General features: G+C 41.6%; 1 protein-coding gene across 4 annotated transcripts; it reads right to left on the bottom strand.

The window, feature by feature from the left end:
* Positions 1-406: 406 nt before the first annotated feature.
* On the bottom strand, positions 407-23,421 carry PRDM1 (PR/SET domain 1). Of its 4 annotated transcripts, none has more exons than XM_004044465.5 (7): positions 22,994-23,421; positions 21,141-21,389; positions 13,821-13,940; positions 10,002-10,254; positions 3,598-4,706; positions 3,032-3,160; positions 407-2,620 (listed from the first exon to the last, which is right to left on the bottom strand). In XM_004044465.5, the coding sequence occupies exons 1-7, from the start codon at positions 23,033-23,035 to the stop codon at positions 2,045-2,047; spliced, it is 2,478 nt and encodes an 825-aa protein (XP_004044513.1). In that variant the 5' UTR covers positions 23,036-23,421; the 3' UTR covers positions 407-2,044. The 4 variants fall into 4 exon arrangements, with proteins under 4 accessions (XP_004044513.1, XP_063563871.1, XP_063563872.1 ...); XM_063707801.1 differs by lacking the exon at positions 22,994-23,421 and adding an exon at positions 21,654-22,110; XM_063707802.1 differs by lacking the exon at positions 22,994-23,421 and adding an exon at positions 21,677-21,747.
* Between the last annotated feature and the right edge of the window lie 2,291 nt (positions 23,422-25,712).

The raw sequence follows: 25,712 nt of genomic DNA, 5'->3' as shown, positions 1-25,712 counted from the left end.
TTACAGAAGACCAGTAAGGCTCTTGGGTTTCCCTGGATTATTCGAAATTTGTTCTCTTCTGCAGGTGAACATTAGTTGATGTGAACAAAATGTCAAATATAATTATAAGATAGATTGGAGTGATGTATCAGTATTTAGGAAGGAGGAAAAGAGAAAAATTACAGCGGTAAAGTCATTTTATTTCTGTGACTTGGGTGTGACCACATAATCGTAAAGTGGCAAAAAAAAATAGAGCTGTCTTAGATGGTCCTTAATACTAAAAAATGATGTATCTCTTCCTCCCTGGTTGTTTTGTGGTCCCCACCACTGCACCAAGGTTTTAGGGTCTCTTACAGTAGGCAAGGGTGCCCAATCATACCGACGTGATTGTGAGGTCACCAAGTATTAAGCAAAGTCTCAGAAAGGATTGTTCTTTTTTTTTTTTTTTTTTTTTTTTTGCCCTTAGAAAAAGTAGATCTTTTACATGGCTTGGCTCACAATTTAAGTGGTTATAAATATATATACATATGATATAGTGGTATAAATAGATTTATAAATATACATCATTTTTTGCTACACTTTGAACACCAACATGTAATCTTTGGGCTTAGCAGAATAAAAGATAGAATGACACAAAGTCTATCTTGCTGGAGCACATTTACTCGGTTTCTCCTCTAGAGAAGCAAATCATTAGATAAGACATCATTTCCTGCAACTACTGGACACACTCAATGAGGTAACTGTTGTTGAACAACTTTGCAATGCCCTTTCATCTTCCATTAAATTAACCATAAAATGTAAAAACACAAATACTGAGGAAAATCTGAGTTTTACAGAAAAAATACAATTGATGTGTTGGGGATAGGAATGTTCATTACCCGCTTTTACCCCAAGATGACTAGAATACCCGTTTTTTGTTGTTTGTGTGTTTGTTTTTAAAGTGTGGCCTGAGCCTATCTACCTTGAATCCTTCCTGGTAGAGCACCATGTTTGTGCAATTTTGACATTAAAAAAAAAAAAAAAAGCAACAAAAACCAACAACAAAACACCACCCAGACTCAAGCCCCCAAATCACACACACACAAAGCCGCCTATGCTTTGGGGAAATTTTCGCAGTGGTTTTAAAACATGGCATTTTTTTCTTCTTCACATTTTCTGATAATACAATGGATGCAAAAGTCATGTGGCCGCTCTGAATGGCCACAGGACTCGGTGGGGAGGGCAGGGCGGTGGGAGGATTCTGCTCTTTTGGAGGGAGAGACAGGTTGGTAAAGCCTTCCTGTCACCCTTCCGGTAAAATTGTGGCTGGGGGAAAAACATGAACTATCAACAAAAATATACAAGATTCCCTTTCTTGTTTCTTCTACTTAAGTTATTCTTGGGTAATCCTGCACACATACCCCCAAGTTATGTACAATGCTGTTCAAATGATAGGATCCCAGGAATGAACACATCAACTGTCCAACATTGGCAATTACCCAAACCTCATTTTCAAACCATTATTAGAGAGAGAGGTTGACTGAAGTCATATATTTGTTTAACTAAATCTTAGGTACTTATACAGATGTGCAGAAATTATCTACAAAGAATGGCCACAAGACAAAAATACATTTATACTCAAATTACAAGGAATCTTTCCAGTCATTGTAAACTTTTTTAATTATTGCTTTCTGAATGATAAATTGTATAATAAATTATGAAGGATTATCATTGAAAAAATAATTATGACTCAGTAATAGTCTTAGTAATGGGAAGGCTATGCAAACATATCCACACAAATATTCAAAATACACAGGGGCAAATATATAGACACAGGTGTAAATAAGTATATATAATATGTATATAGATAGATAGATAGATAGATATATATATATGGCCTTTGCCTTGTTCATGCCCTGAGATTTCAGTAACTTTGGAGTTCCTTCTTTAATTCCAGAGGTGAGGGGAAACCACTTGCTGTGGAGAGAGCTTTGCAGAGCTGGGATTATGTACAAGCAACTTCCTACAGGCACCCTGACTCACCAAGTCATAACTTAAGAAGCAAAATAAGTGTTTTCTGAAAATCTTAAGGATCCATTGGTTCGACTGTTTCTTGTTTGACCTTTACAGGTACCAGAGGTAGTGGGTTGCTGGGAGGCAACTTCATGAGGGGTAGATCTGATGACTCATAAAGGCTGCACCCTGAGGAGAGGAGTCCATTCCCCATGTTTCTTTGCAAAGACACTTTCAGGCCAGTTTCTTCTTTCTCTTTTCTGACCACGGCCAGAATTTCCTTCTCCACTACAGAGATCACACTGATGTCATCCTCCACGTCCTCGAGCCGGTCAGCATTGTCACTGATGTCAAACTTCTCGATTTCTTCATTGATTCGGGTCAGATCTTCCAAGGGCAGCCCAGGCGCCGGGGCCGCAGCGCAGTTCCCTTTCAGGTGAACCTTGAGGCTACAGAGATGGATGTAGTTCTTGTGGCACTGGGAGCACTTGTGGGGCCGCTCCCGGGTGTGCAGACGCTTGTGCAGTTTCAGGTGCACAAACTGGGTGAACTTGGCAGGGCACACCTTGCATTGGTATGGTTTCTCTCCAGAATGGAGTCGCAGGTGGGTCTTGAGATTGCTGGTGCTGCTAAATCGCTTGTGGCAGACCTACAGTGTAGGGGAGAGAGACAGCAGGGAAGGGAGACAGGAAGGCCAGAAGATTAAGAGTTGCCAACGGGAGGGGCAGGCTTACAGGCCAACGCCCAGCAACCTAGGAGGTGAGAAGCCTCCTTGTGGCACCTCCAGTGTGGTATTAAGCAAACGGGGGGATGTGGGCACACAGCACACGAGGGGCTGTTTATTTCCCCTACCATTTTCCCACCCACTGGAAGCTGGCTGTGCCATCTCAAGTCATCAGCAGATACAAAGTACTGGGAAGGCCCATAGTGCCATCAGTCCAGGATGGGACAAGGCAGAATCTGGTGTTGGCTTTAACTACGGGCTATATAGGACATGGGAGGGTGACTCACAGACAATTTCTACAAAGGTCAGAAGGTCTACCCAGAAAATACTGCGCACCTGGCATTCATGTGGCTTTTCTCCCGTGTGTACCAGGTAGTGTTTCTGCAGGTGGGCGAGCTGAGTAAAGCCCTTGTTGCAAGTCTGACATTTGAAAGGCCGTTCTCCACTGTGCACTCTCAGGTGGACCTGGGAAGAAGCCACATGTGTTAGCTCTGCTCTCAAGCTGGCTCTGAGACCTAACATTTCTGCTCCAAGACTCAAGTGTTGATGCAAATATCTTAAGAAAAGCATCAAGACAGTCTTAAAAAGAAGAAATCTTCATGTTTTCAGAATGGTGTTTTTCTTAAAAGCACAAAAATCACAGGCTAGCAGGGAGTTTCACCTAATCTTCTAGTCCAAACCCCTAATTTTTTTATTATTCAGAAGAAAATCAGGAGAAGGGAAGTCACTTGTCCAAAGTCAAAGAGCTAGAAGTGGCAAAAGCCAGGCGGAATCCATACCCACTATCCCCAACCGGGGGCTCATACTACTGCAAATGCAATCGATACCCCATGGAAAGCAAGCTAAATACAAACACAAGCATGCACTCACAGCCCCTTGGACTGCTCTCTCTCAAGGCCTACCTTCAGATTGGAGAGCTGGCCGAAAGTCTTGGCGCAAACGTTGCATTCGTACTTGATCTTGCCGTTCTGCTTCTTCAGCGGGTAGGGAAGGGTCTTGTAGCCGGTCATGTTTCTTTTGTTTTTAATGAGATTCATGGCTTCGTCGCTGCTGGGGGCTGCCATCGCTGCTGAGGTAGCTTTGGGCTGCACCACATGTTCTGCCGTGGCGGCTGTTCCCGCCGTGGGAGACCCGCTTGTGGGGCTACAGGCCTTGTCCTTCATGCTGGCGGCGGCCCCGGTAAGGGAGAAGGCACTGTGGGGCGCCGGGACAAGCACCTCCCTGGGATGCTCCGGCTGGAGCAACCTCCGGGCTCCATCTGAGGGCAGCGAGCTCGGGAGAGAAGTGGGGTTGAGCATGGGGTGGGGCAGGCTGCCCCCACCGAGGAGATTGCTGTAGACAGGGCACAGCCTCGGGAAGAGGCCAAAGTTGTTGATGCCATTCATGCTGCTCACAGCGCTCAGGCCATTACAATTCATGCCGTAGGGGGGCAAGAGGAACTTGGGGTAGTGAGCGTTGTACGAGGGGATGAAAGCTGGCGGGAGGTGGGGCAGGGGTGCGTAGCCTGGGTAGGAGCCCAAACCTTCCGTGCCGTAGGGCGCGTTCAAGTAAGCGTAGGAGTCCCGGTGCTCTTGAGAGCCGGGGCCCACAGGGGACACCGTATTCCCAGGGCTGCTGTGAGGGCTGGAGCTCTTGAGGCTTTGGTCGGGGCTGCTTCTTGCAGAGGGGCTTGGAGTGGTGGAGGATGGAATGGGGGAGCGAGTGATGTACGTGGGTCTCTCGATCCCGTAGGCCAGGGAAGCTTTCAAAAAGTCTTCTGGCAGAGGGGCCCGGATGGGGTAAACGACCCGAGGGTAGAAGGGCATTTCGGGGCTCCCATGTCTTCTAAAGTCATCGAGGTCCTTTTCTGACGTGAGGGGTGAAATGTTAGAACGGTAGAGGTCCTTTCCTTTGGAGGGGTTGGAGTCCAATTTTAGGATTTCTTTCACGCTGTACTCTCTCTTTGGGACATTCTTTGGGCAGAGTTCATTTTTCTCAGTGCTCGGTTGCTTTAGACTGCTCTGTGTTTGTGCTGAAATAAAGAAAAAGGGGCGATTACACAGAGGGCTAGAGAGAACTGAAGCAAAACTGCCAAAGTTGCTCCTCCTTCTTGAGAAAACCTGAGTAACAGCTGGCGACACAATCGCCACATATCTGGCTTCCAACACACTCTCATTCTAGAAGGCTCTGGGCCACTCACTCAAAAGTGCAGTTCCGTTTCCTCCTCAGCAAAATGCGGACAATGGCAGCACAGACAGAACAAACAGCAGCCTTGGGTGATTCTGTTTTCATTAGTACAGACCTTATGATAGAAAACTGCTGTTTAAGCTGGAGTAAGATAGCCTAAGCTGGATGCAGTGGCTCTCGCCTGTAATCCCAGCACTTTGGGAGGCCGAGGTGGGCGGATCACCTGAGGTCGGAAGTTGGAGACCAGCCTGACCAACATGGAGAAACCCCATCTCTACTAAAAATACAAAATTAGCTGGGCGTGGTGGCGCACACCTGTAATCCCAGCTACTTGGGAGGCTGAGGCAGAAGAATCGCTTGAATCCGGGAGGTGGAGGTTGTGGTGAGCCGAGATTGTGCCATTGCACTCCAGACTGGGCAACAAAAGCAAAACTCTGTCTCAAAAAAGAAAAAAAAAAAAGCTTCCATTTTAATGGAGTGGAAAAATACTGGGGTGGGGACCCTGTCATAGGTTAATAAAAGTCTTTCTGATGTTCATGGTTTACCTAAAGGAAATCAGCATACCCTGAGAACTAAATGTGAAAGATTAAGACTCATTTCAAGTAATACACAGTCATCAATTTTCGCTTCTACTCTTGTTGAATACGAATTTGATAAAGCCCTGTTCAAACTGCCTATGCCAAGGAGCTTAGCGAAGTGAATACCACCTTCCTCGCGATGTGCAGACAGCCTAAGCACTTCACCAAGGCTCTGTCTGGTCTAGCCAGGATCCCAGCAGTGCTGGCCCCTGGAGTCACAAGGCGTGACAGTCACCTCTGCCAAACCACAATAGGTACTTCCTGAGCCAGTTCAATTACTTAGCGCACCCAAGAAAACAGAACAGGCTAAGAGGAAAGCACTTATTCCCAAAGACGGCACGTTATTACTTGGTAAAGATACTATTTAGGAAGAGCGGCAATGAGGACAGTTCTAGACTATCCCTGCCACAGCCAGCCCTGTCTCCTCGCTACACAATAAATGATGCCTTCAGGAAAAAACACCCATCTGGGCAGGGAAAACTGAAAATTCCCTGCTCAGCCTTGCCTGGAAACCAAAAGTAAAACATACGATGTTTAGTTTGAGCTCTGATTATTGGAGGGCAGTCACTCAAGCCAGGACACCTGCCCTAGGAACGCACTGAAGGCATTGGCTGTCAATGTGTGGAGATGCCTTCAGAGGCAGCAGGTTTGGGGGATCATGCTGAAGCCTTTGTGCAAATATCCTTCATCGTCTAAAAAATGTCTCTGCTTGAATTTAGTTGAGAAAGAACTCCAGGCTTGCTATCTGATAGGTCTAGAAATGAACTCTGTGAAACTCCAGAACTGAACCCTTTAAATGTATTCTCTAGGCTGACTGGCTTGAGGGATTCGATTCCAATTTGAGAGCCCCTTAGAGAATGTTATCTCCTGCCAGCGGTTATCAGTTCCTCCTGGGCGAGCCTGAAGCCCCAGAATAAACACAGAGAAGAACGCTATCAGGGAAGACGCTGATGGGGGGGGGGGGGAGGGGGGTGGCGGGGCGTGATGGAAAGCTTGCTGAGGGAGAGGGATTTCTGAAGCCACTAAGCCAAAATAAATATCTCCTTATCAGGCCAATATCGGTCTTTCAGTGAGGCCCAGCAGGCAGGAAGTTCTAATTGTCACTTTTGTTTTTTAAAGCTAAAATGGTAAAGGATGAGAAAGACAACTAAGCTTGAAAACTGATAGGCAAGGCATCTCACAGCCACAGGAAGGAATTTTATGAAGGTGAAAAAGAATTATTTGGAAACATCTATATAGGGTCAAATTCATAATGATTTTTAAAAAACGATGCCGCTCGAATAAAATGGAAATACAAAAAACTTTACCCTCATGACTTTGAGCCATTTTTACTCAAATTATGTATCTAAGTCTCATATTTTTTCCAGTGGCTTCCACACTCCCTTGGTTCTATAATTCAACAAATAATAATAGCATAAATGTTCAATAAGCATAAAGTTTCAGTCCATCTGTGGCACTGCCCCTCACATTTAGCCAGGGATTCTTCTTAAGTACCTTAATATAATTTGAATATTGAACTGATATGAAACTTATGATTGGGCCAACAAAAAAGCCAGAATTTTAAACTTTCTATGCAAAACACTTAGCACAGTGCCTAGTATATAGTAAACTCACAATAAATGTTTGCTATCTCTAATGCCTTCAGAAAAATAGATTTGCATCTTATTCTAAAAGAACATCCAGAGTGACATGTTAGCCTCCCTAAGATGTTCTACAGGTGGAAATTAGGAAGTCCATATACAGTAAAGGTGCATTTTAAAAAATCATCCTTCAGCAGCTGAGTAATCAGTGGAGCTGGTGTCATTTCTGACTCTCCCACTCAGCAACAGCTTGAGTTAACATGAAAAAGAAAATCAAGATCTGTTTTTGTTCTGAAATCTTAAATGGCTGTAGGCGGACGGAGTCATTTCAAGAGTGAACTGCTTCTGAAGACTCCGAATGGCTTAATTATGCCGACTCACATTTTCGATCTATAATAAGAACCCCAAGACTATAAGAAAGAACCTAGAAGTTCTGCAGTAGGCAAAACAAAGTCTCTTTTCAACTGAAACTGAGAAAGCAGATTAACATTTAGAAGTCTATAATTTGGTCAACTGTTTTCTAGATGGGTTAGTTAGATAGATAGAAAAAAAATACCTCCCCCCCCCCGCCAAATTTGGGAGGGGTAGGGGTTTCAAACTTATTAGTTCTTTTATTCCTTTTCCTTTGTTTTTAGAAAAATGCCAGTTTGTGATTTCTGGCTACTTACTTTTCTTTCCTTTGGTTTGTTTCAAATCCCTTCTTCTCCAAACTCTACCACCTGAACCATCACTGCCATTTAAGCCCTCATGGAGATTCTTGCACCACCTCTATTGTGCTTTAAGCACGGAAACCCAACACAATTCATATGGAGACACAATCTACCTATTAGGCCTGATGAAATAGTGGAAATTTTCCTGATCACAGTCTCAATCATCAGCTGCCACGCCTAAGACAACTGGTTTCACAACTGGCAGCAGGAATCTTGTTTTAATGTGACTGGTTATTGTTAACTCTCATTCTTTACTATGAATATTGGACAATGAAATGTGCTTGAAAATGTTAAACCACCATTTAGAAAAAATTCTGCCAAAATAAAAGGGGACATACTGCATAAATAAAAAGGGATAAATAAAAGGTGTCATTTCACAGTATATATGACAGTTGCTTCTGAACACAAAGTAGAAGCACTTGAACCTTAAAATACTGTGCAAAACCTTTCTTTGAGGAATAGAAACGCCAGGCCTTTAAACCCTTCCCTTGATTGGCACAGGGTGCGGGAAGCATGCAAAAAAGTTTCTTGGTGGTTGGTGCAAAGTCACTGGGGTAGGTCACCTCAAATGAACTGTTTAAAGAAAAGCAAAAATCAAAAGACTTTCCTCTGAATCCATGAATGATTAAACTCAAGGAATGTAAGGAGACCCTTAAGCGGAAGTGGCTCACTATGTTAAGAAAGCCAGGAGGGAGCTGTGCACTTCTTCTGAGACGCACAGCTGGAATACGAGTTCCACAAAAATGCCACTGTGCCTGTGCATTTGTCGTTTGTTACTAGGTCCTCAGCACTGGGCCTGGCATACACAGATGCCACAACAGCCGAATGGTTCCTGGGAGGCTCAGCCCTAGGGATATGACAGAGTCTCCAGAGTCTCGGGGAGCGCTGAAGAGACATGAGGGAAAAGAACTGCCACCTTTTTGGTCAGGACCTGATTAGACCCATTAAGCTGGAACTGGGGAACTGGGAGCCAGTTCTTTTCCTGAAGCTCAAGGGTAACCTGTTGTGTAAGGACCCCAAACACACGACTTCCCCTACGGGGGAGGTCCTGATGCTTTTATAGCCCCAGATTTTCAGAAAAACTGCAAACACAATCTTGCAATCTTAAGGGAGATCAAGTAAAATGAAGTGTGGAATGAATACCAAATAACCATACAGCTGGATTATATATGACTAGGCTAAGTACTTGGCTTGTTCATTGGTCCTAAAATCAAAGTCAAAATTCCAATTTATGTTAACATTGATATTTATTCCAAATGTCTCAAAGGTGAAAATGAGAACTAAAACAATTTAGCCTTCTGGTAAAGCAAATGGCTATACTTATCAATAATTGGTAAACCTGGGTAAAGGGTAAGTGGAAATTGTTTGTCCTTTTCTTAAAATGTTTTCTTAAGTTTGAAATGATACCAGAACCAAAAGTTACAAAAACTTCAGCATTTAGTCTTAACTTCTAAACCAAAAGGAATAATTTTTAAAACTGCTAATAAGATTTAGTGGTCTAATCAAGAACACACAACCATAGTTACAGCAGAGGTTAGAATCTTATGGCAATTCTTAAATTGCTCAAAGAGATCACTTGAGAATGACTAAAATGATGCAGCCCTCTGCAGAGAGAGGTCATGACAGCAATTTTAATCAAATAAAAGAAGTAAAAGCACATAAACCTAAGGAATTGAGAATTTGTTAAGATAAAGTGATAGGTGGCTACTATAATACTGATCAAGAGATCAGATAGTTTTTTACTGTAAGGAAGGAAGCTAAGATGTAAAATCTTTACGGTTATTCGCTTAGAATAATATTGAAAAATTATGACAAAGTTTTTCTAGCAATGATCTTACAATGTTCCACATCAGATCCTAACTGTACACTCAAATGTACAACTATAAATATTTTGATGCAGTCTAAGCCCTGCCAAAGTACCACAGATGAGGGCTATACCTTGCATACGCAGCATGTCTGGACCAATCCCTGTAATTCTCCCAACTGCTTTTGGATAAATTAGAATTGGACATATATTTCTTCCTGTAACATCCTGAATTCAAAACTCAAGGTAGCTCCTCATATATATATATATATATATTTTAAATGATCAAGTTTCATAATAGTTAACAGGGACTCAAAAAATGTTTTTCCTCTTCCTAGTCCCTAGCTTAAGCCACCTACTTCATCCAACACATGACAAAGCCGTATAATTAAACAACATGTTATTAGTTCAAAGGGGCAGAACCGACATTACTGGCATTTTTTATTTTTTTTTCTGTAATCCACTTACTGAGATTCATCATTGTCAGCTCTCCGGGATAAGGGTAGTGAAGCCTTTCTGCAAAGTCCCGACAATACCACACAAGAAGTTCCTGGTTGGCAGGGATGGGCTTAATGGTGTAGAAGTAGATGTTCATCCCGTTCTGACACGCAGCCAGGTTTTGCTCCCGGGGAGAGTGTGCTGGATTCACATAGCGCATCCAGTTGCTTTTCTCTTCATTAAAGCCGTCAATGAAGTGGTGAAGCTCCCCTCTGGAATAGATCTGTCCAAAAGAGAAGACAGGCATGTAAAAGGAAGTCAGACCCAAAGCTCCCCAGCACCTCTCAGAATAAACACAGCCGGTACCGTGTGTGATTTCTGATCCCCTACTGCCTAGTTAGAAAAAGAATCAAATCAGTTTAGCCAGAATAGTCTTGAATCAGCAGAAATCAGGGCGGAAACAGGTAAGGCACACTTTTGTCAGTTACCTTTTCCATTTCAGTTTTATCGTCTTTTCATGTTCGGGAAAATAACAGAAAAATGAAACACAAATGTTCATTTAAGGAGCTGCCTCAAACCGATTAACCCACCACAGAGTACTACTTTTGCTACTGCAGTGAATGGCAAATGGGCGATGCTACTGACTTCAGTTCCGATTATGCTGACTTTTAGTGCTTTGAGTCACTGGGTAGAAGACCAAGCCGGCTGACGACGTCAAACTGAGTCTCAGCTTCTTCTATGGCCTCTGTACTCGCCGTTTCCTACACCCCCGCCCAAGGCTTCAACTATGCAAACATCCTCCACCCCCAACCCTCCAAGTCCTAAAGTAACACTTGTTCATATGAATACTTGGAACCTTGCCTTTTTGTGGAAACACTGGGTGGGGCAAAGGTGAACTTCACCTGCCATAACAAAGCGAACACTCGGGCAGCAGCCAGAATTTGACAGTCTATTACTGAGAAGTCACTTTTCCTCTTGATAAACATGTCCAGACTTGCACTTTCCTTTCAATGCAAAGGAGGGAAGGGAACCCCTTATCTGGGAGGAGGCTGGCTAAAACACCACACACAAAGCCATAGGCGTGTGTTTTTGGAAAAAGAACAGGAAGAAAGTATGTTGTTCCTTAAAGGCAACGCAGAATGAAGAATCTGAAGTTTGTCCTAGAGTAATACTACTTCTGGTTAACAGATGCACTCAGACTACTTGGCAAAGAGGCAGAGGAAGAAGAAAAATTAAAACGTACACTCTTACTGAAACTATAAACACACTCCTTATCCTTCCACACAAAGTTTTCTCTCTTCCCCTCTTTTTAGGAGGTACCACTTTTACTTTAGACTTTAAGAAATTTCCTTATACAATCAGTCAATACCTAGTGTGATCTGCGACTTGCAGTCTCCAAGCAGCAGTAAGGCACTGTTCGTAGCAGGAATTTTGTGCTCACCGGACAGCAGGTTATTGCTTTTCCTTACTCACGTACCGACTATGCTAGTCTACAGATAGTTTCTGTATTTCGCTCAAACGTTATCAGAAATAAAAAGGAACTCTGTCCCTTTAACACAGGCGGTAAACACCAGAATCACTTTCTTTTAAGAGTAACTTCCTGTAAATTGTGAAGGGGGAAATACATGTGGCTTCATCAAAGCAGCTTGTGAGAGCTTTTGCGGTGTGTTTTGTTAAGAGAAAATGGAACAACGCTGGGTGAATTCTGCTATCAAGAGGGGTTTTCAAGTTTGTTTACTCTGATGTGCAAACTTCCAGGAACATGGGGTTCCATCGCTCTTGTACTCTTCGCTGGTGCGGAAACTGCTTTCTAAAGCTACGGGTATGTTGATTCCAGTTAGCCTTCCTCGGACTGCAATTTACTGTATCCTCATTTAAAAACAGCAATGTCGGTGCCATGAAGTCACTCACACAGAATAAAATAACGCATATGTAAAATGAACACCGTTTCCTACCACCTTCCTGCACTTCCATATATTATCTAGAAGATTAAAATGCGCTGATTCATAGTACAGTTACAAGAAATGTCACTGGTTTCTCAACTTGAACATCCCTTCTTTGGCAGTGTAATTTGCATGAAACTTTTTCTTTCCTCACAACAGATGTTCATATTCCTGCCAGCAAAAACGAGATGTTCTACAATATCCTTTGCATGTGAAAGACTGATTCAAATAAATCCTCCCAAGGAAAGCCTTTCAGTTACTTACAGTGAATCTTTAAATGAAACAGAGAACTGGACAGTGAGGGGAGATTCTTAGGTGCTTCTTGCCTTTTCTCAAAATAATCACACATTAATGAGACTTATGCTGGATTGTCTTAATTCAGACCTTTAACTCCAAGAACTATGCACCTTTGTGGTTCACTTCTGAGAAGACGTTATTGACAATAAAGGCAAAAATGCACTCATGGTTCCACCATTGTAAGTCAGGTGATTAATATATTTTAAGGAGGAATAATTATTAAATAAAAATTGTGAGCACATGATTCTTAGTGAATCTGTAACTACCCTCTTTTGCTTGGGAAACAGTAAGATAAATTTCTAAAAATGAAAAACTTCCTGGATTAAAAATATTGTTTCTTAGGAATAGCTTCTTGTCCGAACGATATAATCGTTCTACGCAAAAATACCAGCTAAAGCAAGCATAACACAATTTTTGTTATCATGCAGCTGTTTCTTTTTAAAGAATTCAAATAATGTACATTTCATGTAAGTATGCGCAAAAAAACGCTTACTAAATTCTTTATCTTCTGAGGAAACTAAATATCCCTGAGACATCTATGGGAAGAAGGAAAGCAATCTGACTTTTTTCTATTCACTGCTAATCCAGTGTTTTATTCAAGGATTCCATCTAATTGGTTCACCTCTGGGGGCCTTTCTAACCCTAATATAGCAAAGGAAATTGTACTGGCTAGATCTTTTGGTTGGATGCTATAGGAAAGCTTATCATCTTGCATATGACTGTTAAGCATTTTCCTTATGCTATGAGATAATTAACCTATTGTCAAATGGAATCATTTTACCATGCACATGTATTTAAATAGGACTAGTTCTGTGGTCCTCCATTCCCCTCAACCCATCTTCCAGCTATCCTTCCTTAATGGCATTTACTTATAAGGTAATTCATTTGTCATTCCTGGCTGGGCGCGGTGGCTCTTGCCTGTAATTCCAGCACTTTGGGAGGCCAAGGTGGGCGGATCACGAGGTCCAGAGATCGAGACCATCATGGCCAACATAGTGGAACCCCGTCTCTACTAAAAATACAAAAATTAACTGGGCATGGTGGCGCGCACCTTAGTCCCAGCTACTCGGGAGGCTGAGGCAGGACAATTGCTTGAACCTGGGAGGCGGAGGTTGCAGTGAGCCCAGATCATGCCATTGCACTCCAGCCTGGTGACAGAGCGAGACTCCATCTCAAAAAAAAAGACCAAAAAGATAATTCATTTGTGATAACTCTTCCATTCAATTAAAGTTAAGTCAGCAAGAAATCAAAAAGGGGTGAAATCTAAGGCTTGGTAACTCATTACTACTTCCTTGAGGAGAAATGCAAATGAACCTATCCTTAAAGCAAGCAACAAACTGTTTCCTTTCATTACAAAGCTCTAATGAATTGCAAAAATCAAGATTCACATATAGCCTGTATCTCCATCACTAACCACCTACAGGCCAAACATTTAATCGGTTTCATCACATTTGTTCAGAATTCCCTGTGTCCATGGGGATGGATGCTGGATACTTATGGGTGAGCCCCAGCATTTCTCAGCACAGGATGAGAAAGGTGAGCCACCCAGCTCTTTTAGCTCCATTTTTTCCTAACATTTAATGGGTCTGAAGAAATTTCCCTTACTTACCCTCCAAAAATATTTCCTGTTGGCGTTCTTGGGAACTGTGTCATTGGTGTAGATTTCACCTATTAGGGGTCCAAAACGTGTGCCCTTTGGTATGTATTCTTTACTCATCACTCCAATAACCTAAACAGGAAAAAACACAGGAAACAATTACTTTAACTATAAAATGTTAACCAATCTTTTCAATTAAATAAATTGGACTGTCAAGTAGTAATACAACTAACAATGATAAAATTTTGATAAGTAAACAGACATTAATGATGCCTACATAATTAACAAGCTTCACCATAGGGGGAGACCATCTTTTAAAGTCTGAGATCATAAGCAAATACTCAACCAAGCATTAAAACAGTCTAGGGGATTATTGTCTGGTAATACAGGATCTTTTATTTTTATCATTACTTTTTATGCTAGAACAGCGAAGATAACCATTCTCTTTTAGAATGAGAATAAGACACTGCAGAATTAGATGGTCAAGATTAGACCATTTCAGCCTGTTCCTAGTTTCCTATTTCTCATTCTCCCTCAAACCATAAGCATAGTGTGCTTGAGGGGAATAAAATAGTTCTGACCTCAGAAACCAAAATAATGTTCTTTGGTTGTTCCATAACAGCCTAAGGAACCAGAAACCAAATGCATTATGTTTTTTTCATTCCAGATGAGGTTTGTGTGTGTGTGTGTGTGTGTGTGTGTGTGTTTCATAGCTTGTACATTCTCTTTAATAAGAGATCTTTCAAGTAACTTTGTTCTTCTCTGGCCTTCTACTTTGTTCTTCTCGAGTCTTCTACTCAAGAGTGGTCAAAGGCCCTCGTGTGTGTGTGTTTTAAAGACAAGGTCTCCCACTATCACTCAGGCTGGAATGCAGTGGCTTGATCTTAGCTCACTGCAGCCTCGACCTCTTGGGATCAAGAGATCCTCCCACCTCAGCCTCCTGAGTAGCTGGGACTACAGGCATGCACCATCACGCCCAGCTAATTTTTGTTGTTATTGTTGAGAAGGGGTCTCACCATGTTGCCCAGCCTTGTCTCAAACTCCTGGACTCAAGCGATCCTCCCACCTCGGCCTCCCAAAGTGCTGAGATTACAGGCTGAGCCACCATGCCTGGCCAAAAGCCCTCCTTTGAAATTAAGTTTATACGGAGGAAAGCTGTAGTTTCTAAGATCTGAGGAAATGACCTCAGACTGGATGCATCACACATTTTAACTTCGTGGAGCCTTGCTAAAGAAACATGTTAACTATACCAGTTCCTCCTTAATAATAAATTTCCCTTTGAAGGGGTAAAAAAATCACCAACCGTGAATCAGGAAGCAATTCGTCACTATTCAATAGAACTCCTCTGTGAGTAGTCCTTTACAACAGTTTGCAGTTACAGTTTTGTTTTGGTTTTTATTCTCTCACTTTCCTAGTTTTATTTTCTTCTCATTCAAGATAGCCTACCAATCACTTTACTAAATTCTTTACTAAAATGGACCAAGGAGGAGGGAGTGGTAATAGATGATAATGTTTATTTTCCAGTTTTTATATCCCCAGTAGCTCCTGTACATTCGTGTACCTGAAATGGTAGACTCAAATATGTCAATCGATCCATGCACAAAGATTGTTCACAGTGGAATCTACAATTTTGGTTACAATATACACCAGTTCCTCATTAAGTCTCATCAATAATTTAAACCTCTGTTTAAATAGATATGGCACACCTACATGCCTGTGACAGACTAGCTTTTCTCATTTAAGTGTCTTATCAGCCAATGATTTTTTTTTCTAAAACAATTTAGTATTCAATATACAAATCAATGAAGCATACTCAGACTGGAAAGAGAAAAAAAGAAAATTTTCCTACACCTAACATAAGTTGAAACAAGAGTGTTATTTTTGGTCCTTTAAGAATTTCTGTCAGAGAGCTGAAAAAAGCAGATGTTCATTTCATCCTCCTCCTCTGCCTTCATTTACATCTATCTGCCCTTTTAATCACCATTTGTCATTATTGGTATTTGTTGGCAGTAAAACTACTGGGGACAAGAGTATCTCAGAGCAGTCTTGAGATATAAATATATATATTTAAAGCTTTAGTAGACTTATTCAGAGGCTCATTGTTTTGGACATATTATTATTGAATCTAATTAATTTGGAAAATTAATGGAATTGAATTCTATGACATGCAAATCATTTAACATTCATATTTCAGTGATTATTCCATAATATTAGAATGACAAACAGGAAAAACAAATCATGCCATTTGTTGGTGAGCCAATAATTAGCAGTTGATATTTTCAACATATCTACTTTACAGCAGTAATTTTAAGAAAGGCACTCAACTGGTTCATCAACTTTGTTTTATAGTCTCTTACAGATGGTGTCTTGGGAGTCAGAGCTTGATTACCAAAAAGGAGCACTGCACTGAGGTCGTGGTTCTTCTTCCAAATTGCCATTCTTTTACAGAATGGGCCTCTAGGTTTTCAGTTATCCATCTTACACACATTTTCTTGTGCCCAAAAAGAAGTCAACTAGAAAGCATAAGCTACCCAATACCTATTTGAGCACAACTATAGACTCGTCACTAGTAAGCTATAAAGCAGCACCGGAAGTAGCTCTTGCCATCTCTAACCTTACAAATTCAATTCAACAGGCAAGACAGGAGAACAATTAAAAAGAGAAGGCTCTGTGGTAGAAGAGAGGTCTATGATAATCCTCAAACCCCAGACAAATTAAAGAGCTTCAATATTAGGTTACCATTAGGAAAGGGACAGAGCGCCCTAATATTTTAAATTTCAATTACATACAGTGCTATAGGGCACATGTAAACTCACACCTATAGATAAAGATACAAAATCATAAAATTTCAAAACTGGAAGGCGCTTACAAACCACCTATATCCATTCTAAGTCTAGCGTTCTAATATACAGTAAACATCTTCATCTCAAATGCACGTCTGAGACACAGACACCATAAAAGCTGAAACTCTAAGACTATGGTGCTTGTCCAGGTAACTTTGGAGGGGGGACAGGAACCAGGATTGTTTTTAAAGGGAAGTGAAAAAACCAAGTACTAAGTCTCCCTCTGGTCCTAGAAAGATCCAGAATGTGCATCTTAGACTACCCATCTCCCTGACCCATAGTTTGTAACAGTTTATCTTTGAACCAAGCAAATACTAAGGAGGAGCTTGGTGTGTACCTTAAACTTCACAGTGCTAAAAAGACAAAGAATGTGTTCACCTAACTCAAGAAGGAAACTTCACTGGAACTGACCAGGGTCCTAAAGAATTACTGCTGGGGACAGGCCGCTCTGTGCCTTCTATAAACTCAACAGCAAGAGGACACCGGGCTTCAATACCTCCTTGCTTCACCTGCTCCCACAGAAAGAAGCTCTTTATGTGCGGTGCAGACCCCTCCACCACTTGAGCAGATTTGTTTCTGTCTGTGGCCTCAGTTACAGAACACACCCCGCCGTCCACAGTTTCCACAGCTTCCGGACAAAACACAGGGCTTCTTTTCAATTTTACACAATGAAGGAGATTTGACAGTTTAGGATGGGTTGAGTTGGAGTGCTTAATGGAAGGCTGATAACAAGGACAATATAGGTTTTTTTGTGTTTTTTTTTTTTTCAAATTCCTTCTTTAGAGAGTATGCAAACAGACACACACAGTGTGGGTTTGAAGCAGAAACTATATCCAAGTCTAAATGTCATCTGATCATCCTCTCCCCAAATTACATTAAGATCATTTAAATTACTAGCTATCTGTTTTCCCTCCCCGAATCCCACTCTATATGAATGACTCGTTAGATTATAATTCTGTTTTGACCATATGAATGTTTGTCTTGAGAGAACTAGAACTCAGTAGTGACCAAGACCTTCACCCTGCAATCACCTCATTTTTATTTTATTTATTTTATTTTATTTTATTTTATTTTATTTTATTTTATTTTATTTATTTAGAAACAGGGTTTTGCTCTTGTTGCCTGGGCTGGAGTGCAATGGCATTTATTTACTTATTTATTTTGAAACAGAGTTTCACTCTCGTTGCCTGGGCTGGAGTGCAATGGCACGATCTCGGCTCACTCCACCTCCCTGGTTCAAGCGATTCTCCTACCTCAGCCTCTCAGGTAGCTGGGATTACAGGCGCCCACCACCACGCCTGGCTAATTTTTGTATTTTTAGTAGAGATGGGGTTTCACCATGTTGGCTAAGCTGGTCTTGAACTCCTGACCTCAGGTGATCTGCTGTCCTCAGCCTCCCAAAGTGCTGGGATTACAGGCGTGAGCCACCGCGCCCGGCAATCACCCCATTTTTAAAAGGAGTGAAGTGAACAAAGTTGTTTGGAGAAGGTTTCCTTCTTCATTATCTTTCTATTAAAGGAGACATGGTGATGCCTTGGTACATCATTTCTCAAATAAAAGGCAGCATGAAGAGAGAATTGCATGTTATGGTGAGATACTTTTTACAGATGGCTTGAGTTAATAATGGACTTCGATCAGAATGGACACCAAGGGAGTCCTCACAATCTGTCTGATGTTTATCAGCCACGATACAGGGAGGTGAGACTCACAGAGCCACAGTGCCTCTTGAATGCAAGCAGTCTCAACCGACGGCAGAAACTCTACAGGGTAACGCTTCTAAAATATAAATGCTTGAACTGATTTTTCTGTAGTCAAGTAGTCATAAGAGATTATTTCAGGAGGACAAGGGGAAAACCCCCATAAAAGAATAACCCATCAGTTTAAAACATTTTCAAAGTTTTGAATAGTAGGTCTATATTTGATTTCAGTTCTGGAAATAGGAAGTAAGAACAGTTTTTCATTAAAGGTGCAGAATGATTCTAAACCCAATCTAAAAATGAGGGTCAAGATCAGAAATATGATTTGTATGTTTTGTTTTAACCAAAAAAAAAAAAAGGTGCTGACACATGGTACAAATTCATAATGAAAAATGGTCTTGTAAAAAAAAAAATTCCCCAGTATGTCAGCACAATAGTACATATTGTAACATCTTTTGCTATTTAAATGAAAACATTTAAAGAAGGGCAAGATTAATAAGTCAGATAAAAAGTACATATAGAAAGGCTCTTCCTATTTCAATGGCTCATGGAACTTAAAGAACTAACTGAATAAAGATAATGTAAACATTTCATCAATCCTTAATGTTGCTGTCCCGGAACTGGTTTGCAGCTATCCTACCCTTAATGGCTCAACTCCACCATCCTCTTTCACCTTCTAAAGGAAGCTGTCCTTTCCCAAAGTTCAAAAACAAAGGAGAGAAACAGAAAAACAGGTACAAATTCCAGAGTAAGCTTAAGACAGTATTACATTCAAGTTTACTCCTTGCTTGACTTTATGATTAGGGTTTAAAGATATACTATCCTCTATTCAAGCGCTTCAGTTAAATGCAAGATAGGGAAATAGGATAAGAGAACCCTGACCTCTTAGGTTAGTTTCGAAGGACTTCTTCAGGAACACAGGCATTGTCTGTTTTTTGGTTGCTTAATATATTGAAATAGGAAGTTATACATTCAGAGGGAAAAAAACACAAAATAGCTTAAGGATTGGTCTGAAATATATTAAGATGATAACTAAAACCACAGTGACACCAAGAGGGGCCAGTGTAGCATAATCGAGAAGCACTCATTGGAGAAGTCAGAAAAACTTTGCTTCAAGTCCCTGGTCTGGCTTTACCTATATGCCTTCGGGTAAATGACTGTCTTTCTGAACCTTGAACTAAATGATCTAAGAGCATTACTTGACTTAGCTACGATTTTAAAGGAGAATGATGGAAATTGAAAAACTTAAGCTAAGAGCTGAACTGACAATAAGAACATTATAGAATTAAAAGGCAAAGATGACCCACAGAATGGAGATTTTTAACTTCAGTCCCAAAGGACTGGACAGGGCAACACAGCACAAACGAACCTTGGAAACAGACGAATATTTGGTCAAACTTGATATGGGGAAAAAACACACTACACTTTTTAAAGCCATAGTCAAACCTTATATACCCAAACAAATCCTACATTCATTCCAAGGGCCACATATTGAGAGACTTTCTATAAGAAGAGCATTACTTTCAGGAAGAGGTATAATTAAGGCTGACCTCTGGGGTTACATTTTTTGGTAACATTCAAGTACAACTAGAATTTAAATTTTATTTTTTATAAAATCTGCCTCCATTCACGCAGCAGTGGGGGAAAAAAGAAAGACTGAGCATCGTTGTCCTATTTAATTTTAGACAGCTGTGTCTCCCCCTCACCAAAAACACTGGACTCAGACACACAAACAGGAAAGAGACAAAGCATTTCCTAGTCTCCCGGATTCCTTCAAATACTGTTCCTTAGGGAAGGGGGAAAGTGATTTGACATGGCTGTAAGGAATAGTCCCAGTAGCAAATTCTGGATTTCTACGGCCAATCATCCCCTTTCCCTACACTTTCTGAAGGAAGTAATAGAATTGACAGTGCTCTGTGCTAACGGTGGTATGGGAAGTCTGCTGAGGGGTCCTTTCATTCAACTCAACCCAGTAGTAGACTAGTAAGTGCAACTACAGTAAGCCAAATTCTGAAAACAAGAGGTGGTTCTGCAAGTTATTTCACAGCTAAACATCACGCCTAGCTATAATCTTTATATTAAAGGTAAACACAAATCAGTTGCTCATTCCAAGTTTGGGTTTTCATCCCCTTTGAGACAACAAAGAGTGTACCCACTTCAGAGGCCAGTAAGGAATTGGCCTGCCAGCCCAGCCCCAGCAAAGGAGCTGCTGCAGATAAACAGTGGTTAGCTCTGAAGTCATCCAGACAGAGGACACTTTTACATGACCCCCTTTCTCGGTTTATACCAGCACTTCACTTCATAAACACGTCAAAGTTTTGAGGATAGTTTTAGAAACCCAGCTAATAAAGCTGGCTTGTTAAAAAGAGTAAAGCCAACTAATTACCAAAGACAGACAAAAGAAACATTAAAACTTCTTTTTCCAAGAAAAAGTTTTCTCCCTTAAGAGATATTGTACAACAGGGACACTAGGGCCAGTGTGCCCAGAGCTTTCTTGAAGTTCACTGACCATTTCACCCACCCTATGCTGCAAGCTGCTTTTCTAAGACATGTCAATTTGCCAAAATATTTAACTGTTTACTAATTAGTACGGAACAGTTGAAGGCTGGAGGAAATGAGAAGGAAATGGTTTAGGGAAAGAGAAAGCAATGCAAGAATTGAATAGAGCCATCAATTATTTACTGATACTTACAGATTCTCAGAGGTTTTCAGAGATATACAAGGCCTCAAGGGCAAGTAGGGAGATTTGGCACCAGGTCCCCAATCTTCTTGTCAATAAACCAGAGGCTTACCTCTTCACTGTTGGTGGCATACTTGAAAAGCAGATTCCTTGGTAAGGATGCCTCCGCCTGAACCGAAGTACCGCCATCAGCACCAGAATCCCAGGGGTGGTCGTTCACAATGTATGTACACTTCTCTTCAAACTCAGCCTCTGTCCACAGAGTCATATCCGCATCCTCCATGTCCATTTTCATGGTCCCCTTGGTCCCCTCTGCCAATCCCTGAAACCTCACAGCGCTGGAGTTACACTTGGGGGCAGCCTGGAAGAGAAGGGAAAGGCCTTTAATCCCCATTGTCCCGCCGTTCCTGTGGCTCCCTCTGAGAGGCTATGACTAATACAGTAGTCTGAAGACTTTAAAAGCAGATGCAGAGTGCTTGGTACAGTTGAGAAAGAGCCAAAAAGCCGTATAAAGTAAACTGCCTTGAAAAGAAGCAAGGTTTTTAAATGCTACTCTTAGTTTAAAAAAAAAAAAAAATGTGGCAACCTCACTGTGGGGAAAAGGAAAAAAAAAAAAAAGAATCACCTCTGAACAATCCCTGGCTTTACCTCTCATGGCAGAAAAATGTTCTGGGCACACAGTCCAGTGTCCCAGAATGCCTGGGGTCATGGCCGCCAGACCCTCGGCACTGTGGAAAAGCTGCCTCAGAAAAGTGTCACAAACAAGGAGAGGAAGAGGAAGGAGCTCTGTCTGCCTCTGAATGAAGCTAAAAATGGAAAGCGCGTGTGGTGCAGGAGCGGAACCCAGCCTGCCTTTTCCAAATGGGGAAGACTGAACTTTCCCACCAGCTCCCAACGCAAAACAACTTTCAAAACAACTGCCTCCTCCCTCTGCTGCGAGCTCTCTTTCATCCTCTCACATGGAAGACTGAAAAGGGTTGCATCCTGCCAGCATCACTGAGCTACGGCCTCTTAGAAATCACTTGGACCACAGGAAAAGAGGAGGAAAAATGGGTGAAGGGGAAAACAGCCTGCAGTGTCTTCTGACTTGCAAGCATCTCACACCAAATTGAAAAGGCAAAAACAAAACATAAAACCGTTCAATAAAATTCCCTGGAGAGAATTCCTTTAGGAGCCTTCAGCTACAAATAGCACTTTCCATTTAAATCTGAAAGTGTATGAATTCCCAGAAGTCACTGATGTACTACAGTTTACTGTAACTAAAGTTATAACAAATTTAGAAGACTTGGAGAACAAGCTCTGCTTCCACTTGTACATTGATGAGGATATTCCCCCCAAATCCTCCCTCACACTCAGAAAAAAAGTGTTTTCCAAAGGCAAAAAAAGGTAAACAACTTCTGTAAGGGTTTTCTCATATAGACATGTTTGATAAAAATGAGGAATATGGGTATCATTTCCATGTAAGAATGTGTGCTTGTTCAAATGTAAACATAACATTCTGTGGAAGTCCTTCAAGGAGGTTTTTACATTCTTCCACTTCTCTAAATAGGATGCTCTTAAAAAAAAAAAAAAGTTGGATGCAAAGTTGTTTTTCCCTCAGTTATGATTTAAGCAAACCTGCTTATTTTTATTTAGTTCCAACATGTAGAGTCATGACGCCAAACACATGTTAAAAATAAAATAAAATTGAAAACTTCAGCCAACCCGGAATAGTTTGACGAGTGTGAGCTGGAACCACTACTGAAATTTCAATGAATTGGCAATTATGTCTAGAACTGAAAGGGTTAATGATTCATAAGGAAAGTCTCACAAATGTTTGACAGCACTAAGTGCACTAAAGCAGAAGCATGTTTCTACTGTGACATTAGCCAAAAAAAATTAATAATAATAATAATAATAAAGGAAAAGAAAATAAAGTTTTCAGATCAATTTCAGAATTAAAAAAAAAAAATTCAAGTTCCTTACCAAGGTCGTACCCACACGTTTTTCCAAGCAAATATCCAACATCTGAGAAAAGTCTCGTTCATCTCTACCCAGTCCACATTCTCCCCGCGTCCCCCGCCAGGCTGAGCCGCACAGACGCGCACCTCGGCCGTCCCTCCTCGCTTCGTCCGGCCGCCCGGGCGCCCGCGTCCCAGCTCCGGGCGGACAGGTGCCGCGGTCGCTGCTCTTGCCTCTCCGCAACACTGGAGGGCCGAGTGTCACGGCAGCACTTTGTCTGTGTTAACCGTCTAGCTTCCCCTCCCTGCTTAAGATTTCCTTAGCCACTCGGCGGCGCGAAGTGGGGGCGTGGCCAACGTGGCCAACACCACCTGGCCGAGCCCAGGGCTTTCCCCCAGATTGCTAGCACAGCCGCCGAGAGCTTCCTCTCTTCGCATGTGTATTTCAACATTGACTTGGAATCTTCTTACTTCCCTTTGAAGGCACTTAACCTCAACGCTTACTTGGGCTCTATTGTATTCTAAACACTCCAGATCGCCCTCCTTCCTGGCGCGGCAGAATTAGGGGGCGCACGTTCCTTAAATTAAGAAAACTTAAAATTTACCTACACAGTTTCTGATTTCTCAGCTCAAATCCCCAGGTACAAAAGACACAAATCTTACTTCAAAAGAGCAAGTTAAATTGTTTTTGCAGCTAATGTAATACAGTGGAGCTGTCTGGTCCTCAAGCTGTTGTGTATGTAACGCACGTTTCCCCGCCCCCCCGCCCCAAAAGTTGTAACATTCCATTTCTCCTGCTAACGTTCAAACTTGGCAGAACTAACTTTCCTCTTTTAACTATTTAGTAAATAGGGAAATAGGCAAAAGTTATAATTCTACAGATTAATGTTTGTTTTCCTTTCCTCTCCTCCCAGAACCCACAGGCTGACTTCCCAGGAGTGTAAGTAAAATGTAGAGCATTAATCGTTTCACAGTTCAGAAGAATATTGAACTGATCACTGCAAGTGGAAAGCGGTCGGAGGCAGTAATTAGTGGGGCTTATTCTGAGCCCCGGCCAGCTTTTCCTCCAGCCCAGTCAGTCCTCTGTTGAAGGAAGGACATCCTGTGATGATGGCATACAATGTCCTGTTTGTTTATTATTAAGAGCGTGGACCTTGCATTCCTGCTTCTCATTACAAAACAAACCAGATGCTTTACTTCCTTCAATGGTCTTCTGCCTTCAGCAAGGAATCCTTTAATTCAGAGAAACAATGTTTATAGCAAACACCCCATTTCAATTATTATTTAGATAATTGAAATCCAGGTCTTCCATTTTTCCTGCTTGCCTTACCATAGGTAGGTTTTTTTTTAAATCATCTCTCCTTCGACCTGCAATGTCTTTTCTAACATTTTAAATACACGTGTGCACACACACCCACCCACACACACACCCACATACACACACCCAGTTCCAACCTAATGATACCAACTTAGTCATACAATGAAATGGACATCTGAGTATTTGTTTACAGGAAGAAATGAAACAAAGCAAAACAAAAGCCCAACTCAATCCTAAAAACATGTCTGTTTATCTTTAAAATTTCTTTTCTCACTTTTAGAAAACTTTTCTAGAATTTTTTTTAGGGGAGAGGGGGAGAGGCAAAAGATTATTTGCCAGGAAATGGTGTCTAAAGTCTTGCTGCAATCTCTCTCTCAGTACAGAACAATTAAATTCCCACTAGGGGACATGATTAGCACACACTCCCTGCTTGCTGCGTGGCCCACCTGTGATTGCATGTTATGCCAGAGGGGACGCTAGCACCAAGAGGAAGCAGGACTTTTAGAAGGCAGATCTGCTAGGGGTGGAAAACTGAATGAACAATTCCTAAGAGTCCTCAGAAAGCTCCAAGCTGATAATTAAACAAGAGAAATCCAGCCTGCTCAAGAGGGTTTATTAACTGATGCTGAGTCAGCACCACAATGGACAGAAAAACAATGTAGTCATACTGAAGGCTGGCCTGCTGCTCAAACAGTCTCACTCGCAGATGTTAAAGAGTATTTCACTTCCCTTTTAGAATCAAACTCTGTTCTTAGGCCACACACACCATCATGCAACTGCTGGTGAGTCAACCATGATAGAGTAAGGGAATAGGCAAAAAGTTTGATATTTGAGGTGGGAAGAAGGCTATTTTAAGCCAAATATTTGCTTTAATGACTGGAAGATGCCAGTGAATCAACTCACTGTTAATTAATATCAGCCTGCACTCACCTTCAGAGGTGGTGAAATGGGCTTGAGTCTAGGGAGGACGCAAACTTCAAATACCAGTGTGGGGCTTAGCCAGGCAACCCTAAAATTAGTTCCAGGTGTCCCAGCTGAGCTGGACAAGGCCACGGGTAGAACTTTAAGGAAAGTAAATTTTCAGACACAGAGTGTTGGAATGTAAAGTCCTTCACATGTTTGCTTCTTGTCTCAAAGTGATTGGGAAAAAAAACCCTCCAAACCAACTTTTGACTATGATTATAGTAGTCAAGGATGGATATCATCATTTAAAATGAAAGCTACCAAAAAGGAAGAAGAAATAAAAGAAAGGAAGCTTGCTCCATAATAGGAAAAAACATGTCCATATTGTAATATTTAGGTATTGTCCAGCACAAAACCATTAAGGGGGAATAAAAGGGACTGACCTCTGAACTTCACTCGGTCCTCCCAGAGGGCCTGAGCAGTGCACCTTTTTACTGCTGACTAAAGCTGGGAGACCCTGGCA

This window comes from Gorilla gorilla, chromosome 5, assembly GCF_029281585.2.
Source record: "Gorilla gorilla gorilla isolate KB3781 chromosome 5, NHGRI_mGorGor1-v2.1_pri, whole genome shotgun sequence".
Taxonomy (NCBI): domain Eukaryota; kingdom Metazoa; phylum Chordata; class Mammalia; order Primates; family Hominidae; genus Gorilla; species Gorilla gorilla.
The sequence above is the reverse complement of the archived record's forward strand: the minus strand, read 5'-3'. Positions and strand labels throughout refer to the sequence as shown.

Excerpts from the sequence above, each read along its gene's own strand:
- PRDM1 (XM_063707801.1), bottom strand. The coding sequence starts at position 21,737 with ATGACCCCAGGCATTCTGGGACACTGGACTGTGTGCCCAGAACATTTT. Across the intron at positions 10,255-13,820 it reads ACAGGAAATATTTTTGGAGG|ATCTATTCCAGAGGGGAGCT; the intron begins GTAAGTAAGGGA and ends TCTTTTGGACAG. Across the intron at positions 3,161-3,597 it reads GCCAGCTCTCCAATCTGAAG|GTCCACCTGAGAGTGCACAG; the intron begins GTAGGCCTTGAG and ends GCTTCTTCCCAG.